Source organism: Odontomachus brunneus, unplaced genomic scaffold (genome assembly GCF_010583005.1).
Source record: "Odontomachus brunneus isolate Ranch 3 - 2012 unplaced genomic scaffold, Obru_v1 Obru_scaffold_130, whole genome shotgun sequence".
Lineage (NCBI taxonomy): Eukaryota > Metazoa > Arthropoda > Insecta > Hymenoptera > Formicidae > Odontomachus > Odontomachus brunneus.
In genome coordinates this window covers 1,017,316-1,036,545 of record NW_022639580.1, presented here as the reverse complement: position 1 = coordinate 1,036,545, position 19,230 = coordinate 1,017,316, and the positions used below count along the sequence as shown (strand labels likewise).

The 19,230-nt window shown below is 41.9% G+C and overlaps 2 protein-coding genes and 1 long non-coding RNA gene across 6 annotated transcripts; 1 reads left to right on the top strand and 2 right to left on the bottom strand.

The window, feature by feature from the left end:
• Positions 1 to 1,194: 1,194 nt before the first annotated feature.
• On the bottom strand, positions 1,195 to 9,376 carry LOC116849980. Its single transcript, XR_004379222.1, has 4 exons — positions 8,334 to 9,376; positions 3,757 to 4,056; positions 1,851 to 2,054; positions 1,195 to 1,790 (listed from the first exon to the last, which is right to left on the bottom strand). It is a non-coding gene; the product is annotated as an uncharacterized LOC116849980 (long non-coding RNA).
• LOC116849979 (reversion-inducing cysteine-rich protein with Kazal motifs) lies at positions 4,290 to 13,518 on the top strand. The gene is made up of 7 exons (XM_032827717.1): positions 4,290 to 4,427; positions 8,876 to 8,959; positions 9,257 to 9,293; positions 9,371 to 9,715; positions 10,136 to 10,568; positions 10,738 to 12,139; positions 12,465 to 13,518. Exons 1-7 carry the CDS (start codon positions 4,335 to 4,337, stop codon positions 12,852 to 12,854), a joined length of 2,784 nt encoding a protein of 927 aa, XP_032683608.1. The 5' UTR covers positions 4,290 to 4,334; the 3' UTR covers positions 12,855 to 13,518.
• LOC116849978 (probable ATP-dependent RNA helicase DDX46) lies at positions 12,512 to 18,828 on the bottom strand. 4 transcript variants are annotated; one of them, XM_032827714.1, is made up of 8 exons: positions 18,326 to 18,567; positions 17,634 to 17,781; positions 17,257 to 17,568; positions 16,861 to 17,185; positions 15,655 to 16,777; positions 15,032 to 15,563; positions 14,443 to 14,879; positions 12,512 to 12,658 (listed from the first exon to the last, which is right to left on the bottom strand). In XM_032827714.1, the coding sequence occupies exons 1-7, from the start codon at positions 18,565 to 18,567 to the stop codon at positions 14,457 to 14,459; spliced, it is 3,105 nt and encodes a 1,034-aa protein (XP_032683605.1). In that variant the 3' UTR covers positions 12,512 to 12,658; positions 14,443 to 14,456. The 4 variants fall into 4 exon arrangements, with proteins under 4 accessions (XP_032683605.1, XP_032683606.1, XP_032683603.1 ...); XM_032827715.1 differs by lacking the exon at positions 12,512 to 12,658 and adding an exon at positions 18,642 to 18,828 and having other exon boundaries at positions 14,158 to 14,879; positions 18,326 to 18,529; XM_032827712.1 differs by lacking the exon at positions 12,512 to 12,658 and having other exon boundaries at positions 14,158 to 14,879.
• Positions 18,829 to 19,230: the final 402 nt, after the last annotated feature.

Here is a 19,230-nt window from a genome sequence, read left to right as displayed (position 1 = left end):
CTTGTGCTGACTTGTGCTAGCCTAGAGCAACTCAGATATATAATTATATATTGTTTGGTTGACTTATACGAATATAAATCTTACTTTTCTTCTTTTCTGCCTAAAATCGTTTTTTTCATTTTATTACTTTCCTTATTATTTTTCGAAGATAATACTTTAGCACAATGTTAGCACAACTTAGCACAACCTAGCACAATAAAAAAAATTTCGAAAATCAAAAAGTGGGGGGCTACCAAAAAAACGGTTTTTTCCATTTTTCTCGCTCATTTTTCGTATTAAAAATTTATAATTCGAGCACAATGTAGCACAAACCTAGCACAAATCAGCACAACTGTCAAAATTAATAAATTCGAAAAGTGGGGGGCTAACTTCATACAGGCTTCGAAGGATCTCTATAAAAGTAAACGTCGAGCGGCGAACGTAAGAGACGGCTTTCGAAGATGCTATCATATGCCGTCAACGTGTATTTTCGGAGCAGACGTGAATAACCCGGTGACAAATGGATAAGCGCCAGGTGTCGGTGACCGAAACCGATATCTAGCCAAACACTCGTAATATATTCTGTAATAGGAGAACGCGCGGGAATAGAGAGAAAAGGAGAGATAGACGCCTCCCTCCTGTTTGCTTAGGAATGCAAACGATCTTCAGCGCGACTGATACTCCTCGCGACTGATATAACCACGACAATACGGCTGTAATTATGATCCTTTGTGAGCGCCGTGAGCTACATATATGTCGTACTCTGTAATTTGACGAGAGAATGTTTCGAGGCAATTTGCATAGAGCTAATCCTACGATACACGTGTGAAAGGTACGAGCATTCGTATACTTTATCTTTCATTTCTTTCTTCTCTCGAATCATGTTAATCTTCAAAACTGCACTTGCATATATTGGAAGAAAAGATATCTAAGAAATAAAAAATATTTATTCGGCGGTTGCTAATTTCGATATGGATACTAACAACACATCTACTTATATTAATATATTTTTCAAATAAGAAGATATATATATATATATATATATATATATATTTTTTTTTTTTTTTTCTTGAAATCCCAACTTTTTACGAAAACAATTGTATTTAAACAAAAGAATTTATATTCAAGAGTGAATATATTACCGAATAAATACTTTTTATTTTCTAGATATTTTTCTCAGTATAATACGTACGTATGCAATTAAACGATCTTTCCAAGCGACACGAGAGCGAATGGTGAGAGAAAGACATAACTTGCCGTTAACTGGTATCTATTAACTTTATTGTAACGAATTATTGAATTATTTCGGAGTAGTTTGTACGGAGAAAATTGCACAATGCGCGTAGAGAAAGTACAAAACCATTTAGTTTCATTTTTCGAATACCATCAATCTGCAAAAAGTGCACTTACACGTGATTGTACGTGTGTAACCGGTATCAAACGGTTCTTCCAAGCGAAGCAAGAGTTGGAGAGTGGGGACAGAGAGGGGTACAATTTGCCGTTAATTGGTATCTATTAACTTCATTGTAACGCAATGCATACATACGTGCACCGTGTCTGGCGGCGTGGCCGGTCTTTACGATTGCAGTCACCATTCAAGAGATCCCTTTCACGTACACACACACGAGTCACTTTGATCGAACCCGCATGTTAACCCCGTAAAGTCGTTAAAGATCTTTCACGTCGAACGCGACGTGCCAAGAGGAACGCTCGTTGACGACCATTCACGTCACGGAAACGTAGGGACAACCGCGCTCCTCGACGCGTGTATAATTACATCACAAGTATCGCGTGCTGTAGAGGCAATTGACCTGAAATCGAGTAAGCAATCGACAGTAAGTTTCGCATCAATTTCAGAGGATCGATCATACCTTTCGAAGATGATGCATGACGGCGTCGTGGCTTGTCGTCAAGTACGAAAGTACGAGTCAGCCAGTCGTCAGGATAATTTATTCGCTCGTTCGATCCGAGTGACGCGCCGGACAATTCCCCTCCGTCGTCGTTTAATAATTGAAGACGCTGGGAAGAAAGGGGACACGGAATGTTCCTCGACTGCACGCCTGGCTGCAAGCCAGCTAGAATGAAAAGTTTAATATTTAGACGCACCGAGCGAAAATACGACCTTACTCTCGAACACGAGCCCAAACCTATGGAAATCCTGGATCTTCGTCGTATTTTGTTATATTCATTATTTAAGAGTTTCGCACGCGCGGACACGAGTGTCTCTCATTGTAATCTATATATACAGGGTGTCTCAGATTCTCCTTTTCACATTAAGTGGGAATGTAGAACGGATTGAGGTGAAGATAAAGGTTCTATACCGTTCTGCGATATTTGCAATTATTGTCGAGATATTAATTAAAAAAGATTGGTGAATGATCACGCGCGATGGTAGACGAGCTGCAGTGGCGCCGTCTGCTGTTATATATTTATACATTAACCTTGTCCACAACCTTGCTTTAATCTTTAATCCGTAATAAACTGACCAACCAGTCGATTATTTTAAAAATAATCAACTGTGGTCAATTTCTTACGGCTTAAGAATTAAAGCAAGGTTGTGGACAAGGAATATGTTAAACTGAACAAAAGTCCTTTACCCTTTTGTAAATGACCACATCGATTTTTAGATATCAATTAAAGAAAATTTTGTGCATTATGGTACATAATCATATATATAACAATTTTCATTAATATCTAAAAATTTATGTCATTTGCAAAATAGTAAAGGACTTTTTTGTTCAGTTTGATTTAATGTATAAGTATACGACAGACGGCGCCACTGTAGCTCGTCTACCATATCGCGCGTGATCATTCACCAACCTTTTTTAATTAATATTTCGACTATTATTGCAAATATCGCAAAACGGTATAGGACCTTTATCTTCACCTCAACCTGTTCTACATTCCCACTTAATGTGAGGAGAGTCTGAGACACCCTGTATAAGATAGAATATCTATGTCTGTCTCTCCTCTATAAACTTCTAAACCTTTCGACCAATCTGGACCAAATTTTGCATAGTTACTACTAAAAGTTAGAAAATATAAGCTACCACAAAACCTGGACACCCCATTTGCTCCCCTAAACTTCATCCTCTTGATATTTTGTGATAATCCCAACGTCGCGTAATTTATCCTAGTTATTATCTAACGTCACAGTAATTGTTATAGATATTATATTATTGTGATAATACATATACAATTGCGTTGCGTTGCGGAATATTCGATATCACGCGAGGACAAAAACGCAAAACATGTCGAATAGACAATCTCGTATACACACACAGAGAAAATATTGCAGTAAAAATTACGAAATTATGTTTCTTTTTACAATGTTTATAGTCAAATTAAACTATATTGAAAAATGTGGGTATAATGAACACACCAAAGCGTTTTTATCGGAGAAAATGGAATTAGAATAAGATTTGAGTAATTGGAAACAGAAATTTTTATTTCAAACTAAAACGTATTAGTTTGTTCATTAAAACCAAATTTCATGTTAATATAGCTAAATTTTATCTCTGTATATAAATCACTATAACATTTGGCGATCTATAGAATATATATAAAACGTCCAAGTAATTAAGATAATTTTACAGTAAAGTAAAAAGTAAAAGTCAAATGTGTACATAATATTTTTAAACAAATATGTAATAATTTCGATCACAATATGGACTGTATGATTCAAGGTTAGGAAAATTTTGTTGCAATTTTTATTACAATATTTCCTCCCGTGTATTTTTATAGACAAAAATCAAATCAAGTAATAGTGCAATTAACTTTTCTCTTCCGCTTCTTTCCTTTCCTTTCCCATGTCGGATTTAGTCGCAGGATACACCGTATGTGAGGTCCTCCGAAGGGACAGTGAAGTTTTGACACATCGTACGTGCTCTCATCTGGACTCATGAAAGCGGATCCTCTCCTTGCCCTTTCCACTCCACACCGCTACGCTCCTCTCATTCTGATATAACACAGGACACGCGTCTGTTTCGTGTCGGCGGGAAAGCGGAGAAAAGATCCTCGACAAACATGTCGCTTCTCGTCGGACTATAGTTTCCACTTACTGAAGTCGGCAAATATCTGGAAAAGATATAAAAATCCTTATAATTAAAACGGCTAAAAGGAAAATCTAGAGTCAACATTAGTATTTTGGCAACGATTGCTAAACTCTTGCATCAAGATTTTTTACTACGATAAGATCGTTTAAAAAGCATTTATGAAATATATCAACTAAACCGTTACCGAAGATTGGCGTTGGGGAATTTGTCTTGAAGATACCTGAAGCTATACATTGAAAGAGAAAAAAAGAGAATATAATATCCACGCATGTGCTTTCTCCATGCACATGTATATATATAATGACGAAGCTGATATCCGCTTTTTTTCTCTCTGTTGCAGAGATGTCCTGCTGCTCGCAGGCCGCCGGATCCTGTCGGAACGTGTGCTCCAAGGTATGCATTCGAAATAAGTGCACTCTCGCATTCGCGCTTGGGGAAATTGTGACGTGCGAGCGCGCGCGTTCCGTGAATAAGCGCAATTAGGACGGTTCGTTGCGCCCATAAACGTTCGTCGAACCTATGCTCGCGCTCATGCTTGTATAAAGTACACAAAGTTGATGAGAACTGGTGTATCTTTACACTCGTTATATTCTCGCGCTCGTTTTTTAATTATTACGTAAAGCACCGGTCATTCCTTTCGTATTAATTTTGCGAAGCGACATTTTCCTCGGACATGGCTCTCGGTGTCCAACGGAGACACGAAGTACACCTGTAACAACAGGCGATTCGTGAAATCCGAGATCACCCGTAAATCCAGAATTAATACGGGAGACAGTGTCGAGCGAGAGGCAGAGAGGCGCACAAAGAGGTCCCTTCTCACCGTGATAAGAAATTAGTCGTCGGACTGTGCGGCCACGAAATACAATTTATTAATTATACGTCGGGAGAAGCGCCTCGTGGGAATTTCAAAAAGACAATCTCGGCGCAATTCCACCGGGAGGGAACGAATGCGATATCGCGCCGTTGATAAATATCCGTGGGCCGACCCCGGGACGATAAAGGACACGAAATATGTCGTGTCCACGGATATATTAGGATTCGAGAAATAAAGGAGAAATGGCAACGAGAGAAAAGGAGAAAGGGATAGGGGAAAAAGAACGATAATATGGGTACCTCGTTGCTGCCTTCGATGAGGGTTTCTCGACGTGGGGCGCGTCTCACTGCAGCTTCTTTAAATGTGACTGCGGGGGCCTCCTCTTCCAAGATAATATCGGGGACACCGGGGGCCCGCTGCGAGATTTACGCGGGGCCCCTCCGGGGCGCCCCGCGGGCTCATTCATACGCAAATATTACGAATTGACGCGTTGAACACGGTGGACGTAGCGCGTATTATCAATGATATCGTGTCTCCGTGCGGTTCATCCTGGAGGAGGAAGATACGCGCTATGGACGCGAATGCGTCCTCCTTACTGATTCCTGATTGCGAGGTGACATATGAGGATTTCGCTTGCGAGAGATTGAATGAAGTGCGGAGAATATTCGCGAGGCTGCACGCGAATTTACTTGTGTGTTTTAAACGCATCCACATCTGAAAAATATACAATCTTATCTTTAGCGGAATCTTATATATGGCTTAAGAGGGAACCCTTAAGAGGATTTTTCTAAACACACTTTCCCTTAAGAGGAAAATATTCTAAACACAATGCTCTTAAAGTTAGAGGAATTTTGTCTTTCATCTGTAGTATGAGTTTTTTTGTTCTTAACAGAAATTTTTTTAGCATTCTCTACGCTTCAAGTAAATATATTCTTCTTGACTCTTGACAGGAGTCAAAGAGAGGAAAAAAGTGAAAAAAGTTAGAATAATATATAGTAGTAAGTAATAAGTCCGACTGAATTAAAAGAGGAATATTCTGTAAGAGATTTTGTTTAAAATATAGAAACAGTATCTTGTACAACTAGAATTTTTTTCTAGAAGATATTAAAATATTTTTTTGGGTGTTAAAGTATTTTTTTAGGTGGATTTCTGCTAAGGATGAGATTATATCTTTTCGGGTGTGCAAAAGTGTGGGAATCACGAGAAAATTTCGCACGAAGAATTCCGTCGATACGCTCGTTCAAGGTACGTGTCTCCGGCGCTTTCACACCTGCCCCCGCCTGTTTGCGATGTTATTGGCCATTTGGGATGTGAGGCACGGTAAAGCAAGATGCAGAAAAAATCCTAAGCAAGAAAGAGAGAGCCGTCTCTCTCGGGATCGTCTTGCTTGACTACTGATGAGCGCTTCCTTCTTCGCTGTGCGACGGCGAAATAACCGGAAATTGTGACGGAAGCTCCGAGTTATGTGACGGGTTATTCCTGAGGTGGACAGGAAAGACGTCTTTTCGTCGGAGACGCGCGGCTTTTTCGTTTCTTTTTGGAGTAGAAATATTCCCGTCGCTCGCCAACATTATAAAATGAGCTCTTGATGAGCTTGTTTTCTCTGCTCGTCGCATCTCGTTACACTTCTGTGTTTTCTCGCCGTTGTTTCGTCTCTCGACGAACGACTAACTATAACAACACAAAAATGCGCCGTTACACGGTTTTCTGCAAAAGAAAGAGAGAAAGAGCTGAATGCGCATAACGATTCATTGCATCGGTCACAGAGCGCTACTGGGACTGACTGCCGATTTAATTAGTCGGTCGACACCGGAGTCGTTTGTGGCATCGTGAAGTTCGGCAAATGGGAGCACGAGGCAAATTATGAAAGCTCGCGGCTCTATTTTGGTATCTTTTGATCTCGCCTCTGCCTCGGAGGCCGTCGAGCTTGATTTATCCGGTTTAAAACGTATGAGCTTTGAAGCAACGTTTATTTCGGATTTTTGCAATTGTATCACACGCGCGCTGGTTAAATTAAAAATAAAGGAACGCGGCAAAAACTCCCTTGTCGCGTCACGTAGCTTTGTTTAATTGCGCTTCGTTGTCGAGAAAAAAAGAGAGAAAATATACAGCGGACCTCGCTGTATGGGCTTACACAAATGGGCGGCAAGTAGAAACATATCGTCTCGCACCGCGGAATTATTGCTGACGTTGATAAAACCGTCGCGAGAAATTTCGCGAGTGGAAAACGCACCCCCTTCGATACGTGGCGACGAGACCCGGCTGCGCATACCTCCCAGAATATACCGCGACGGAAATACGTACGTCGTTTTCTCAGCTCCCCGTCACTTTCGTCTCTAACATTTATAACAGTCTAATCCAACAGAAAATATTCCGAGGCTATCGATTGAGATTACTTAGATTATTGCACGAGTAAAATCGATTCTGTTACATCAAAAAAAAAAAACAATTGCAAGCTGTTTTGTTTCCTATAATTCCATATTCTAAGAGTGAAGAGTTTTATCGAAAGAATCTCTCTTTTTTAACGAAGTGGACTATTAATCGGAAATTTACTAGATGTTATTTTAATTTTTCCCTTTTTGTATCAAGAAAGAGAATGTTTAATTGAAGTAGAATATCTTTTTGCTAGAGAAGTTTTTCATAAACAAGACTCCACTGTAGATAAAAGACGACAATTCCCTAACTTTAAGAATATTATACTTAGAATATTTCTCTTTTAGTTTTTTAGAAAAATCCTCTCCTGAAGTCATATATAAGAGTACAATCCTCTACACTGAGAGAAAAATATAGTTGGAATAACTATAATCTCACTATATTTTATAGTTCGTTTTGTCCTCAAACATATATTTATAGTTCATCTAAACATGAAGATATAGTAGAATGAACACAGATTTATAGTCACCATCTTATTATCTCTATATATATGGTAAAGCACCTTTTGGGAATATAGTTACATGTACCTATATTTGCCAAATATTCCAATTGTATTGACTATATAAAATAGTTAATTTCTCTTACCATTCAATATTTGCCACCTTACTATATTTTTTATTTCAAATAATTATAATTCTTGGTAAAAATTTTCCACGAATCAGTTGTACTATGCTTACATTGTAAATATTACAAATATTATGGTAACATTTATTATAAAAATTATATTTCTAACTATAATTTTTTTACTATGCCATTATAGTTCCAAATATCATACATTTTTCTCTCAGTGTAAAATTCTGAGGATTTCATTAAAGACAAGATTATATCTGTCTAGACGTACTCTGGATGGCAAAAATTTTAACGAATATATCAGTCGAAGTAAAAATGATATGTACACATAATTATGACTTATGTCTTCCACATAATTATGTATCTTCCCCCTTTTATACAACCGCGGATATTGCTATTTCGATGAAATTGCAACATAGTTACAGCGATATCGCGCGTTTATCGCTTCGTTGCGATAGCTATAAATTAAATTCAAAACTTACCATCTATTTGAGAAACATGAACAGGTCGGTCGATAATTTATATCCGTTGTCGAATGCGACCTTTGACTGGGCCTATCGCCAAGGCCCGTCAAGACCCACCATGTTGATGGATGGCCCGTAACTCGTGATCGTGATGGACATACAGGATGGATCCGGCGTGTCCTCGCCGAGGACACCGATTGAATTCAGAATGAGGACGAGACGCGCGAACATACGGCCGATATCTGGCCGAGAGGACGATTGTCATTCAGTGACGAGCAACAGGAAATCGCGGGGACCGCGCTGCATTCGTGTCCTTGATTCTTAATGACCGCTAATGCGCCATTCTGCATTTCGAATTTCGAGGGTCTCCAGCGGGGTGGATGTTTGGCCGGTTGACGCCCCGCGGGATCTGTTGAAATCACTTACGTGATTGCGTTGTGACTTCAGATCTTCGTAATGAAATCCGTCGAGATGGCTTTTACTCGTGGGTTTCTTTTTCTTCAGTCGCGTCACGATTTTAATCTTGCTTCTCTCAGAAGGAAATTTTGTCGTATGTTTAGATATCCTTGGTAGTGCTGGGTGCGCAGATTGAAGCACGGGAGAACGCCACCCAACGTCTGCTGGAGTTCTGCTCGATGGAACTGGTGAGTCGTCGCGTGAATCTTCAGACGTAGTGCTGCGCGATCGACACCCGTTCTTTCCATTCATTCAATTTGAGTTTTGAATCGGAAACCTGCTGACAATGAGCGCTTTAAACGATTCGGGGCGTCTGCAATGTGATCCGAACTTTTTCTTTTTCAATACAGTGGTAGCTTCACGAAAAATGATCTTGGGACTTGCGGTCGCGATCGACCACGACACTTTCCTTTAACATTTTCCTTTTCCCTTTTTTTTGGTCACGACTATCTTCACTCACGTATAATGTTTGAATCTTCTTTCAGGTGGACTTCTGGAGCTGCGTGAATTCGACGTTGAATGGTAAGGCTCCCTTCGTCGTAGTGTTCTGAGCGCAACGGTGTTGCCCATGAATACCAAGATCATTTGTATTCTTATAGATCTGAAGAGACACGAGAATTGGTTGGGTCGTGGATGTTGCCATCTCGCGCAGAATCCCACGTGTCGCACGACCTGTGCCCTGTCGGGCTCCAAAAATGATTTGGAAGAGTACTGTCGGCCGAGCGATGAACCCGAGTTCTTCTTCTGCTTGGAGAGACGCGAGGAGGCCGAGCGATGTTGCAGCAATGTCTCAAACACCTGCAGGCCCATTTGCAAGGATCTATTTTACAAGAGCGGCAAGCAATCCAGTTTGAAGTTGTACAGCAGCATGGGTTGCTTCCATCAGGTTCCCAAGTGCCTGAAGAGCGTGGCTGAGGTGAAGCACGCCGAGGATCCCAAGCAACGTTAGTTTAATATTCCAACGTTTTGGAAAAATTCTACAGGAAACAAACGCAAATACGAGCGTGTGGAAATAGTTTATATTCAGGAAGATAATAAAAAATTTTTGCCAACGTTGCACATGTAAATCTTTTTAATAAAATGTCATTGAGAGAGCTCTAAGAAAATACAATATTACGTGTTCTTTAATAATTTTCTCTTTTTTTTATATTGGTAATTTTTGCTTTTTCTGTTATTTGTTTTTTTCTGTATTACTTCTTCTTTTTTTTCTAAATTTTTTGTGACAAAACAAAAGTCTTTCTGTTAAATAAATATAATAATATAATGACAATATTTTTTAGTCGATCTTATTATATATAATATTACATGTATCAATCGATCGATACACGTATGTCGTCGAGTTTAACAAATTCTATTTCGTGCAGATCTGCACTGTTGCGACGAGGCGACTACACCAGCGTGCCTGGACACGTGTCGCAAAATCCTGCACACCGCGACCACCACCCAGGAGATCATGGATGCGCTGACGGAAAACTGCAGTCCTGTATTTCCGCAGTTGCCCCTGTGGAGCTGCCTAATGAAGTCCGACTCATCGAAGCCCGTGCGTTTACCGTTAGACGCCGGCAAACTGGCGTGCTGTACGAACGCGGTGAGTCCCACTTGCCAGAATTTATGTTGGCGAGCCTTCCAAGCCGACTGGGAGTCCGCCTGGCCACAGTTGGACGCTGCATGCCTCTCATCCAGCTTGGAAGGCGAACTCAGGAGGTGTCTTGAGGACGCGGATGATCCTTGTGAGATGGACTGTTCCGGCCTGTCGTATTGCGCGCGGTTCAACAACAGACCCACTACACTCTTCAGGTACGATGATCCGACTAATAAGATTTGGTTGCAATAGTTCGAATTAAACGCGTTCTCTATTTTATCAGATTTTGTCTGATCAAAATGGACTGCAATATTCGTGCGACTTGAGAACGGATTTTCGTTCATTCGTCGTGATATCAATAATAAGATATTATTTTCTCTTTAGAACATGCACGGCTGCAGCAGACGAGGCCGCTAAGTGGGAGGCTGACCATTGGTCTCGAGGTAGCATCATTCGCGGATTGGGTGTGCCTGTGCGCGCCGCCGCTTCTTGTCCAGCGGAGACTCTCCGCGCCGCCGCTTGTCTTCTGCAGCTACGACCTTGCGAAAGCAGGGTTCACGAGACGCGACTTTGTCGTGAAGACTGCCTGGAGTTGATGGCCAGCTGCGTGGACTGGAGCGCGATCGATGGACCCCACACCGCGGCTACTCTGTGCGCTAAATTGTCGCCAGCTAGACCAGATGCACCATGCGTTTCATTGGGACCATTCCTGAAGGATCCGCAGGACATCGATGGCGGTGATAACGGCAACGACGACGAATCCGTTATTCTTCCCGAGGAGGATATCACGACACCTTGCAAGCCAAATCCGTGCCCACAAGGGCAGCTCTGCGTGCTCCAGCCGAACGGCGTTAAGGTCTACCGCTGTCTGCCGGCTTGCTCGCTGGGAGAGATGTCGAAGCAGCTAGTGCCGGTTGGCTCTTGGATTCAAATCCCACGAATCGATCAGCACGGCTGCCTGAATATCTGCCAATGTACGACACATGGTTTGGACAAGTGTCGTGTCCTCAACTGCTTCATCTTCAAGTCCTGCTGGGTACACGACCGGTTCGTCGCTCACAAGGCCAACTTTTACCTTGAATGCAACCCTTGCCACTGCTTCGAAGGCGAGTTCACGTGCTCCAAGAAGAGCTGCGGCGAGCCGCGTGCGCCGTCTCTACCCTGCGACTGTTCGGCTCACTATGTTCCCGTCTGCAGCAGACTAGGTTTGACCTTTGCGTCCGCTTGTTTAGCGAAGTGTGCCGAAGTGTCGACAACGGAGATAGAGTTTGGCAGCTGTTCCAGCAGAGATCCCTGCGCTTCCAATCCCTGTGGCAGTGCGGAAAAGTGCGTCCGCAGACCTCGAGTCTGTTTGTCGCGTCTGCACAAACCCTGCCGGCAGTACGAGTGCGTGCCGATGGATTGTAATCCGCGGGACGAGTCCAGTGGGCCCGTCTGTGATCGGGAGAATCGCCAGTATCCTTCCGTCTGCGCGATGATCCGAGCTGGAGCGAGTCTGAGCTACAGAGGACCCTGCTTGAGAGGCTGCAGTCTTCGGGGTCCGGTGTGCGGCATTAACGGCGAAATTTACGCCAACGAGTGCGCCGCATGGGCCGATAGAATCGTCGTGGATTATCAAGGTCCCTGCGTCGCCGTCGGCCTCATCGGAGACGCGGTGAAGCCTCGTTGCGGCGACGCTGTTCAGTGTCCCCCGTTGGCGGATCCGTACTGCATCGGAGTCACTCCTCCTGGTGCTTGTTGTCCCGTTTGCGGAGGTGCCGCCAAATTATTTTACTCCAAAAAGCAGGTGGGTGTTTTTACGAAGGCCCAAGAGACGTCTTTTAAGCACCAAGAATTATTTTAGAAGAAATTCCATATTTCTAATTACGCTGAAAGTGGATTTTCATTATATTGTATTGTAATAATTTGTTCTCAAATTTCTGCGATACTTGGAGAGCTAAGGAGTAACATTCGTTATAAAGGAACTCATTGAAAAAATGTCTGAAAAATTGAGACGTTTCTTAGATATCTTTTCGTAACGTCTTCCTTTACGCATTAGTGCGTATGTGTTATTTAAGAGAACAATTACAAATAATTTCTGAATAATTACATATTCTCTTCTTGAATCCTAGTTGGAGCGAATCTACTATTTGATGGACGAAGAAGCTGATAAATATTCCGTCACGTTGGAAGTTCTTCTGGCCGCTCTGGGTCGTCAGCTGCACGTGGCGCAGTGCGCTGTTCGCGGCATGCTGACACCCGATCTTGACGTCTTCATCATCGTGCAGCCGGTCATGAAGAAACCGTCGGCGTTGCAGCTGCGAGCCTGTGTGACGGAAACGGAAAAGCTGGTCACTAGGATCTCGGAAAGGAGTTCCAGGATAGTGGCAGAGATCTCACTGGGCTCGCTGACCCGCGCCGAAGTAGCTCACAGTTACGTTTCAAGTGCCATGACAATTCGAGTTTGGCTCGCGACTGTCGTCGTTACGAGCGTTATCGTCGTGTTGAACATTTTGTCGTAAGCGTAATTACGTCGACAAGAGAATGAGATATGTCGCTTATATCGTACCGTACCAATGCTGTCTCGAGGTTAGAGTATGCGCGTTTTTTTTTCTTAATTGGTCGCATAAAGCACATACGTGCGCATTTATCATCATAGTATATCTCGGTTCGAGTCAAGAATCCGCAGTCGTAAGTGACGTATCTTACTTTCTCTCGTTCTTCCTCGACGTTAACAGCGTCTCTACCTAATCGCGATGCCATTCGTGACGGCGAATGGTCTACAGCGTGTCTCGTGTCTGTGATTCTTCTAGTGCCTCCGTAATATATAGCAGTATGATATATATTTTTAATTGTCGATTAATATTGCCAAAGAGAGAAGAGTATATAACATGACAGGTGTACAAAGATGTAGGATTTACCGCGAGTGCATATCGTCCGTCGCAAATATGTCGAGAACACATGCTCATTGTAAGTTGTAAATAAACAAGACATCGTAAACTTAAGTTACCAGTTCGCAGATATCGTGACATATTATCGTATGTCGCAGATATGACTTTTACACAGAGCGCATCCTTCAGAGAAACCGAAAATGAAGTATTTTAAATTTTCTAAGAGTTTGGCTGTTAATTTTAGCTATACGACAGTAGAAATCAATACAGAATTCTATTAAAAAAAAAAAAAAAAGAAAGCAAAGAGCAACTTGCGCAAATACGGTTTCTCTGGGACACGCTGTGTATATACACAGGTTTTACACAGCTGATCGTTCCAAATTTTTATCTTATGGCTCCTGACCCCCGCATTGCCTCTTTTTTATGACGTCAGAAGCGAGAAAACGCATGTTAAAAATTCCTGCAAAATACGTCGAGATAAACAGACATATCCACAAAACGACATTTGCGATCGATTAAGTACATCTCTAAAATACTCCATACACTTTCCTTTTGTTCTAAAAATCAATAGATAATCGGAAAATTAATATGACAAGATAATGAGGAAATTAGGTTAGAAAAGACGATTGCACGTCATATTTATTTTATAATTATCTGTTGGTTGTTAGAACAAAAGGAAAGTGTACGGAGTATTTTAGAGGTGTACTTAATCGATCGCAAATGTCGTTTTGTGGATATATCTGTTTATTTCGACGTATTTTGCAGGAATTTTTAGTATGCGTTTTCTCGCTTCTGACGTCATTAAAAAGAGATGGATGATGCGACTCCCCAGGAGCCTTAAAAAGAAATAGACAATGCGAGGGGCCAGGAGCCTTATGCCGCGAATAAATAAGTTAATTTGTGGTACTCGTCGAGGTGCTCATTAAGGTAAGGATTAAGGGAACGACGGTCCTCGCACTTTTATTATTTATAAACCTGCGAAAATTTGGATCGCCTGCAGTGGTTCGTGCCAATGATACAGATAATGCTCCCATAAGTGTTAAGTATACTTTGTTATTGTGCTGTTTAATATAAACTCTTGGTATCGTTAGTTATATATAATAAATTTTTGCAATTTCTTATCATACATATTTCGAGTGACACCACTGTCCTCTCAATGAGTAATTTCATAAGTAATTAAACAGAAAGAAAAAAAAAGAATTGAACTTAAGATGCAAACCTTATAAAAGTGCTTTATAAGACTTTATATCGACCACGTGACGCAGTGTGAGCGCCGGACGCCTGCAGCTTGATAAGTTCCTCTTTGATGAGCCGCGAGACCTCCGCTTTGGCTTTGCTGACCGCCAATTCACTTGTCGATTCTATAGCTAGGTATAGTTTCCTCTCGCCTTCCGGTGGTGCTTTTCCAGGCGCGATGTATGTTCCTCTGACCGTCAAACCCGCTTCGGAATATTCCGAAATTTGGGCCAACGCTTCTTTGCTCGTGACTCGCCATCTTGCTTGTTGCGGGAAATCATTTATCTCGAGCTCCTCCTCATACTTACGGAATGTTTGCTCGCCCGTTTCCGCGTCGCTCTCTACGAGATCCTCTTCGCGCGGCTGATAATTCAATTTAGTGTTCAACTTCGCTGCCAATTGTTCTGCGACGGTCTTTGCCTGTAGAAGAAAAATTATCGTTTGTTATAAAAAGAATTTTAAAAAACCAAATTCTTTATAAATATACAAAAATCCTTTTCTTTTTTTCCCTAAGGATAGCAATTATTACAAAACTATTTCTTTCTCTCAGATAAAAATTCAATAGAACGTACCGTAATAAGATTCGTAGGTCCTGCGCCCTTAAGTATGGCCTCTGCCGCTTGTTGGGTGGCACCTTTCGCCTCGGCGCCTAAATTCTTGGCGATGTTTATCTTGGACGCCAATCTTCTAGCTAATTCGAGTTTATCAGTGGCGCTGGGTATCGGCTGACCTGGTACCGTAATATTGGTCGCAGACGGTCTCGCTATTTCACGAACTGTACGCTTAGGCGCCAGCATACTCTCGATCTGTTGATCGATGTCATTTTCTATGTCCTCGTCGTCGGAATCCTGCAGTCCTAGAGCTGCTTTCTGGAATTTTTTCTTCTCATTCGCCAGAGCGGCTTCCGACTCATCGAATTTGAATCCTTTGCCGCTAAAACCGCCACCAGTGTGCACTTTCTTGCCGTCCGCAGCTTGTCGTGCTTTGTAATTCTCCCATAGCTGACGCAACGGTTCTGGAACGAGTACACCCGCTAATTCGTGTGCACGTAGGATATCACCGGCATAGCGTTCCTGCTCTGATGTGATAAAAGTGTACGCGTATCTGGAAGAAAGAAAAGGAAATAGTTACATTAGAATCAACGGCGACGATGACAGATGTTTCTTTATTATTAAGACACAAAAGATGACCTTACCCTTTGTTTCCGGCTCTACCGGTTCTACCACATCTGTGCACGTAATCCTCGTAATGATTAGGACAATCGTAATTGACTACCAGTACCAAGTGCTTAACATCTAGGCCTCTAGCGGCGACAGATGTGGCTACCAACAACTTTGTCCGTCCGGCTTTGAAATCCAATATAGTAGAGTCTCTGTCGCACTGGTCGATACCACCGTGAAGAGACATACAGGAATATGAAGCTTTCATAAGGTCCTTCAACAACGTGTCCGCGTTTTCTTGTTTGTCTACGAATATAATGGTCGAGCCTTTGTCTTGGTAGTGACCGAGAATTTCTAGTAACTTGTAGAACTTCTGGTCCTCCTCGAGTACGACTACGTGTTGTTCGACATCTTTGCAGACAACGGAACGTCCTCCGACTTGCACCTCCACTGGTCTGGTAAGTATTCTTCTGGCCAGTGCCTCCATTTGTCGTGGAAACGTCGCACTGAACAGTACCGTCTGCCGATCCGGTCTTACGTTCTCCATAATACGCATTACCTGAGGTTCGAAGCCCATGTCGAACATTCTGTCAGCTTCGTCTAGCACTACGTATGTCACTCGACGCAGATTGGTCACACGACCACTGTTTGCGGCGAGCATATCGATCATTCTACCCGGGGTGCATACTATGATCTCGGCACCTCTCTTCAACTCTGCTATTTGTTCGGAGATACCGGTTCCACCGTAAACACACACGTGCGACAGACCCAACGATTTGGTGAATTTTTTCGAATCCCTGCCAATTTGCATACACAATTCCCTAGTAGGCGTCATGATTAACGCGATCGGCCCGTCGCCGTCAGCCAGTGGTGGCTGGTCCAGTATATGTCGAAACATTGGTAATAAGAAAGCCAATGTTTTTCCACTACCTGTTTTTGCTATACCGATGAGATCGCGGCCGGACATAATTGCCGGGATCGCTTGGCATTGAATGGGCGTAGGTTTCTCGTAACCCAATTTCTTTAACACTTCTAGTTCCTTCTTGGTTACGCCGCATTGCGCCCATGATTTGATAGGCTTTGGACAACCTTTGCCTTTTACGCGAATGCCTTCTAACTCCTCTTTGTATGCCTCTACTTCCTCTGGCGTCATTCTTGCTGCAGAAATATATAAAATTGCAGATACTTATTCATGTCATGAAAAATATGTTATTATATTGGAAAAATATACAAAGATATACCAATTTCAGGAACTTCAACGTAGAAGGACTTTCGGAACGGTTGATAATCCGTGGTTGCGTGATCGACTTTGGCTAACTCTCGTTTCTGTTTGTTTGCTATACCCGCTGCAGTCTCATGAAGATTTTCGCCCTCTTCTTCGCTGGAATACTCCAAACCATCTTGATTTTGCTCGATCAGTTCTCCCTTTTGTTTCTGAACTTTCTTTTTGGCTACACCAGTCACTATAACGACACCGCCACTCTGTGTTCCAGAACTCGTACCATTGTTGGCATTTTTTGGGGCTTTGTTATCTAGTTTGTTCACTTTCCTCACCTCTTCTTGCACCTGTTGGGTTAATTATATGTAATGTGAATATGAAGAGGATTAATCTAAATATTAATTACAAGATTACTTGCCTCTGCCATGAAAGCATCCAGCGGATCAACTTCTTCCTCTTCATCTTTCACTTCCTCCTTTACTTCTTCAATTTCCTCTTTTACACCTTCTTCCTTTGCCTCTTTTGTGTTATTCTGTACCACAGGAGTCTCTTCATCACTATCATCCTCAAGGGACCACTTTTTCATGGGTAGCTGAAGATTTGCCAAAATAGATGCCTTACCGTCTTTTTTGGTCGCTTCCAGCTCTTTCTTCTTCCGCTCTGCTCGCCATCTTTCTATTCTCTCCCTCCTCTTTTGCATTTCCAATTCAAGCCTCTTTTGCTCTTCCTCCTGCAATGATAATTAACATGAACACCACTCATCTTTTCTCATAGGAACTCTTGCTAAAAACTTACCTTGTCCAATTTTGTGTGATCAAATGGTAATTCTTCATTGTCACCTTTTTCTTTATCCTTTCTATCACGTGACCGAGATCTGTTAGATCGTTCTTTGCCAGAGCGCGAAGACTTTGAGCCTGTAAGACGCTTTTCTTTACTGTCTCCACTAGTACACCGAGAACAATCAATATCAATATTATTTCATCATTATAATTATTAGCAACATTTTCAATGCATGCATTCAGTTCAATAATTGGTCATTGAGCACTTAGTAAATTCTTGATTTCAATTAGTATATTCTTTTAGATTTAAAAAATATACTAATCACATACATATTAAGTGTTCACTAAGCTGTTGCAGTACTGAATGTACACAATATGTGACCAGAGATGAAAGTGTGAGGAATATGAACTACATGAGCAATTGTTTTCGAAGAACTACCTGAACTGGCATACACTAGCGTAATAAGTTAGATGGTCTGTTCTTTTTAGCTGCACTGCTGAACTAATACAATAAGTTAAAGTGAAACAAATATACTTTCTCTCACTTTAACTTATTACACTAGTTCAGCAATGTGGCTAAAAAGAACAGCAAATATGAAACAAAATATACTTGTTTTATTCTTACTTACATCAATGTATACCAGTTCAGTAGCTTTTTGAAAGATAAATTTAGAATAAGATACTGAAGATTTTTTTCAAGGATGTTACCGTTTTCTCTCGCGATCCCTGTCACGTTCAGAACGATCTCTCCTGTCTCTGTCTCTGTCACGCGAACGACTTCTGCGTTCTCTATGTCGACCCTTATCTCTGTCTCTCTCACGGTCTCTGCTCCTAGATCGACGTCGCTTCTTTTCAGGTTCGGCCGACCGAGATCTCGATCGCGATTTGGATCTTCGTCGATGATGTCTGTCCCTATGCAAATTGTTATACATGGCAATTAAGTGGAACATCGATTCAAAGTGCCTACGAAATGTTAGTTTCACAACCTAACCTCAATATACAGAATGCAATAAATTTTACTCACTTGTCGCTACGAACCATACTTGATATGATACTGCAAATAATTAAATACTTTAAAGCTTTAGTACATCAATAAAGCGCACAAGCACAATTATTCACACTGTAGAGTGCCGCTTTAGCTTCTCGCCTTCTTGTTTTCTTTTTAGCCTGCACAGAGCGGAGCACCCTCTATCCCGCACTACTTAGGTCTGTTCTTTTTAGCTGAACTGTCTGAACTGATGCATAAAGGCTGGTTTATGATGGACGTAATCTATTAACTTTACCGGAATCGTAAAAAATTGACCAATTATAATTGAATTATAGAAGAATAATCGACTGTGATTAGTCAATTTTTTACGGTTCCGGCATAAGTTAACGGTTACGGCCATCATAAATCAACCTTTAGCTTTATATTGTAATTTCATCTAGTGTTTTGCATTATTTAACTTATGGCTTCTGCCCACAGGACGCGGCAACACTTGCCGCGCGGCGGAAGTTCGCGCAACAGCCAATCAATATGTTGTTTTTCCATGAGAACTACAAGGTTATTATGGAAAGCAGCATATTGATTGGCTGTCGCACGAACTTCCGCCGCACGGCAAGCGTTACGGCGT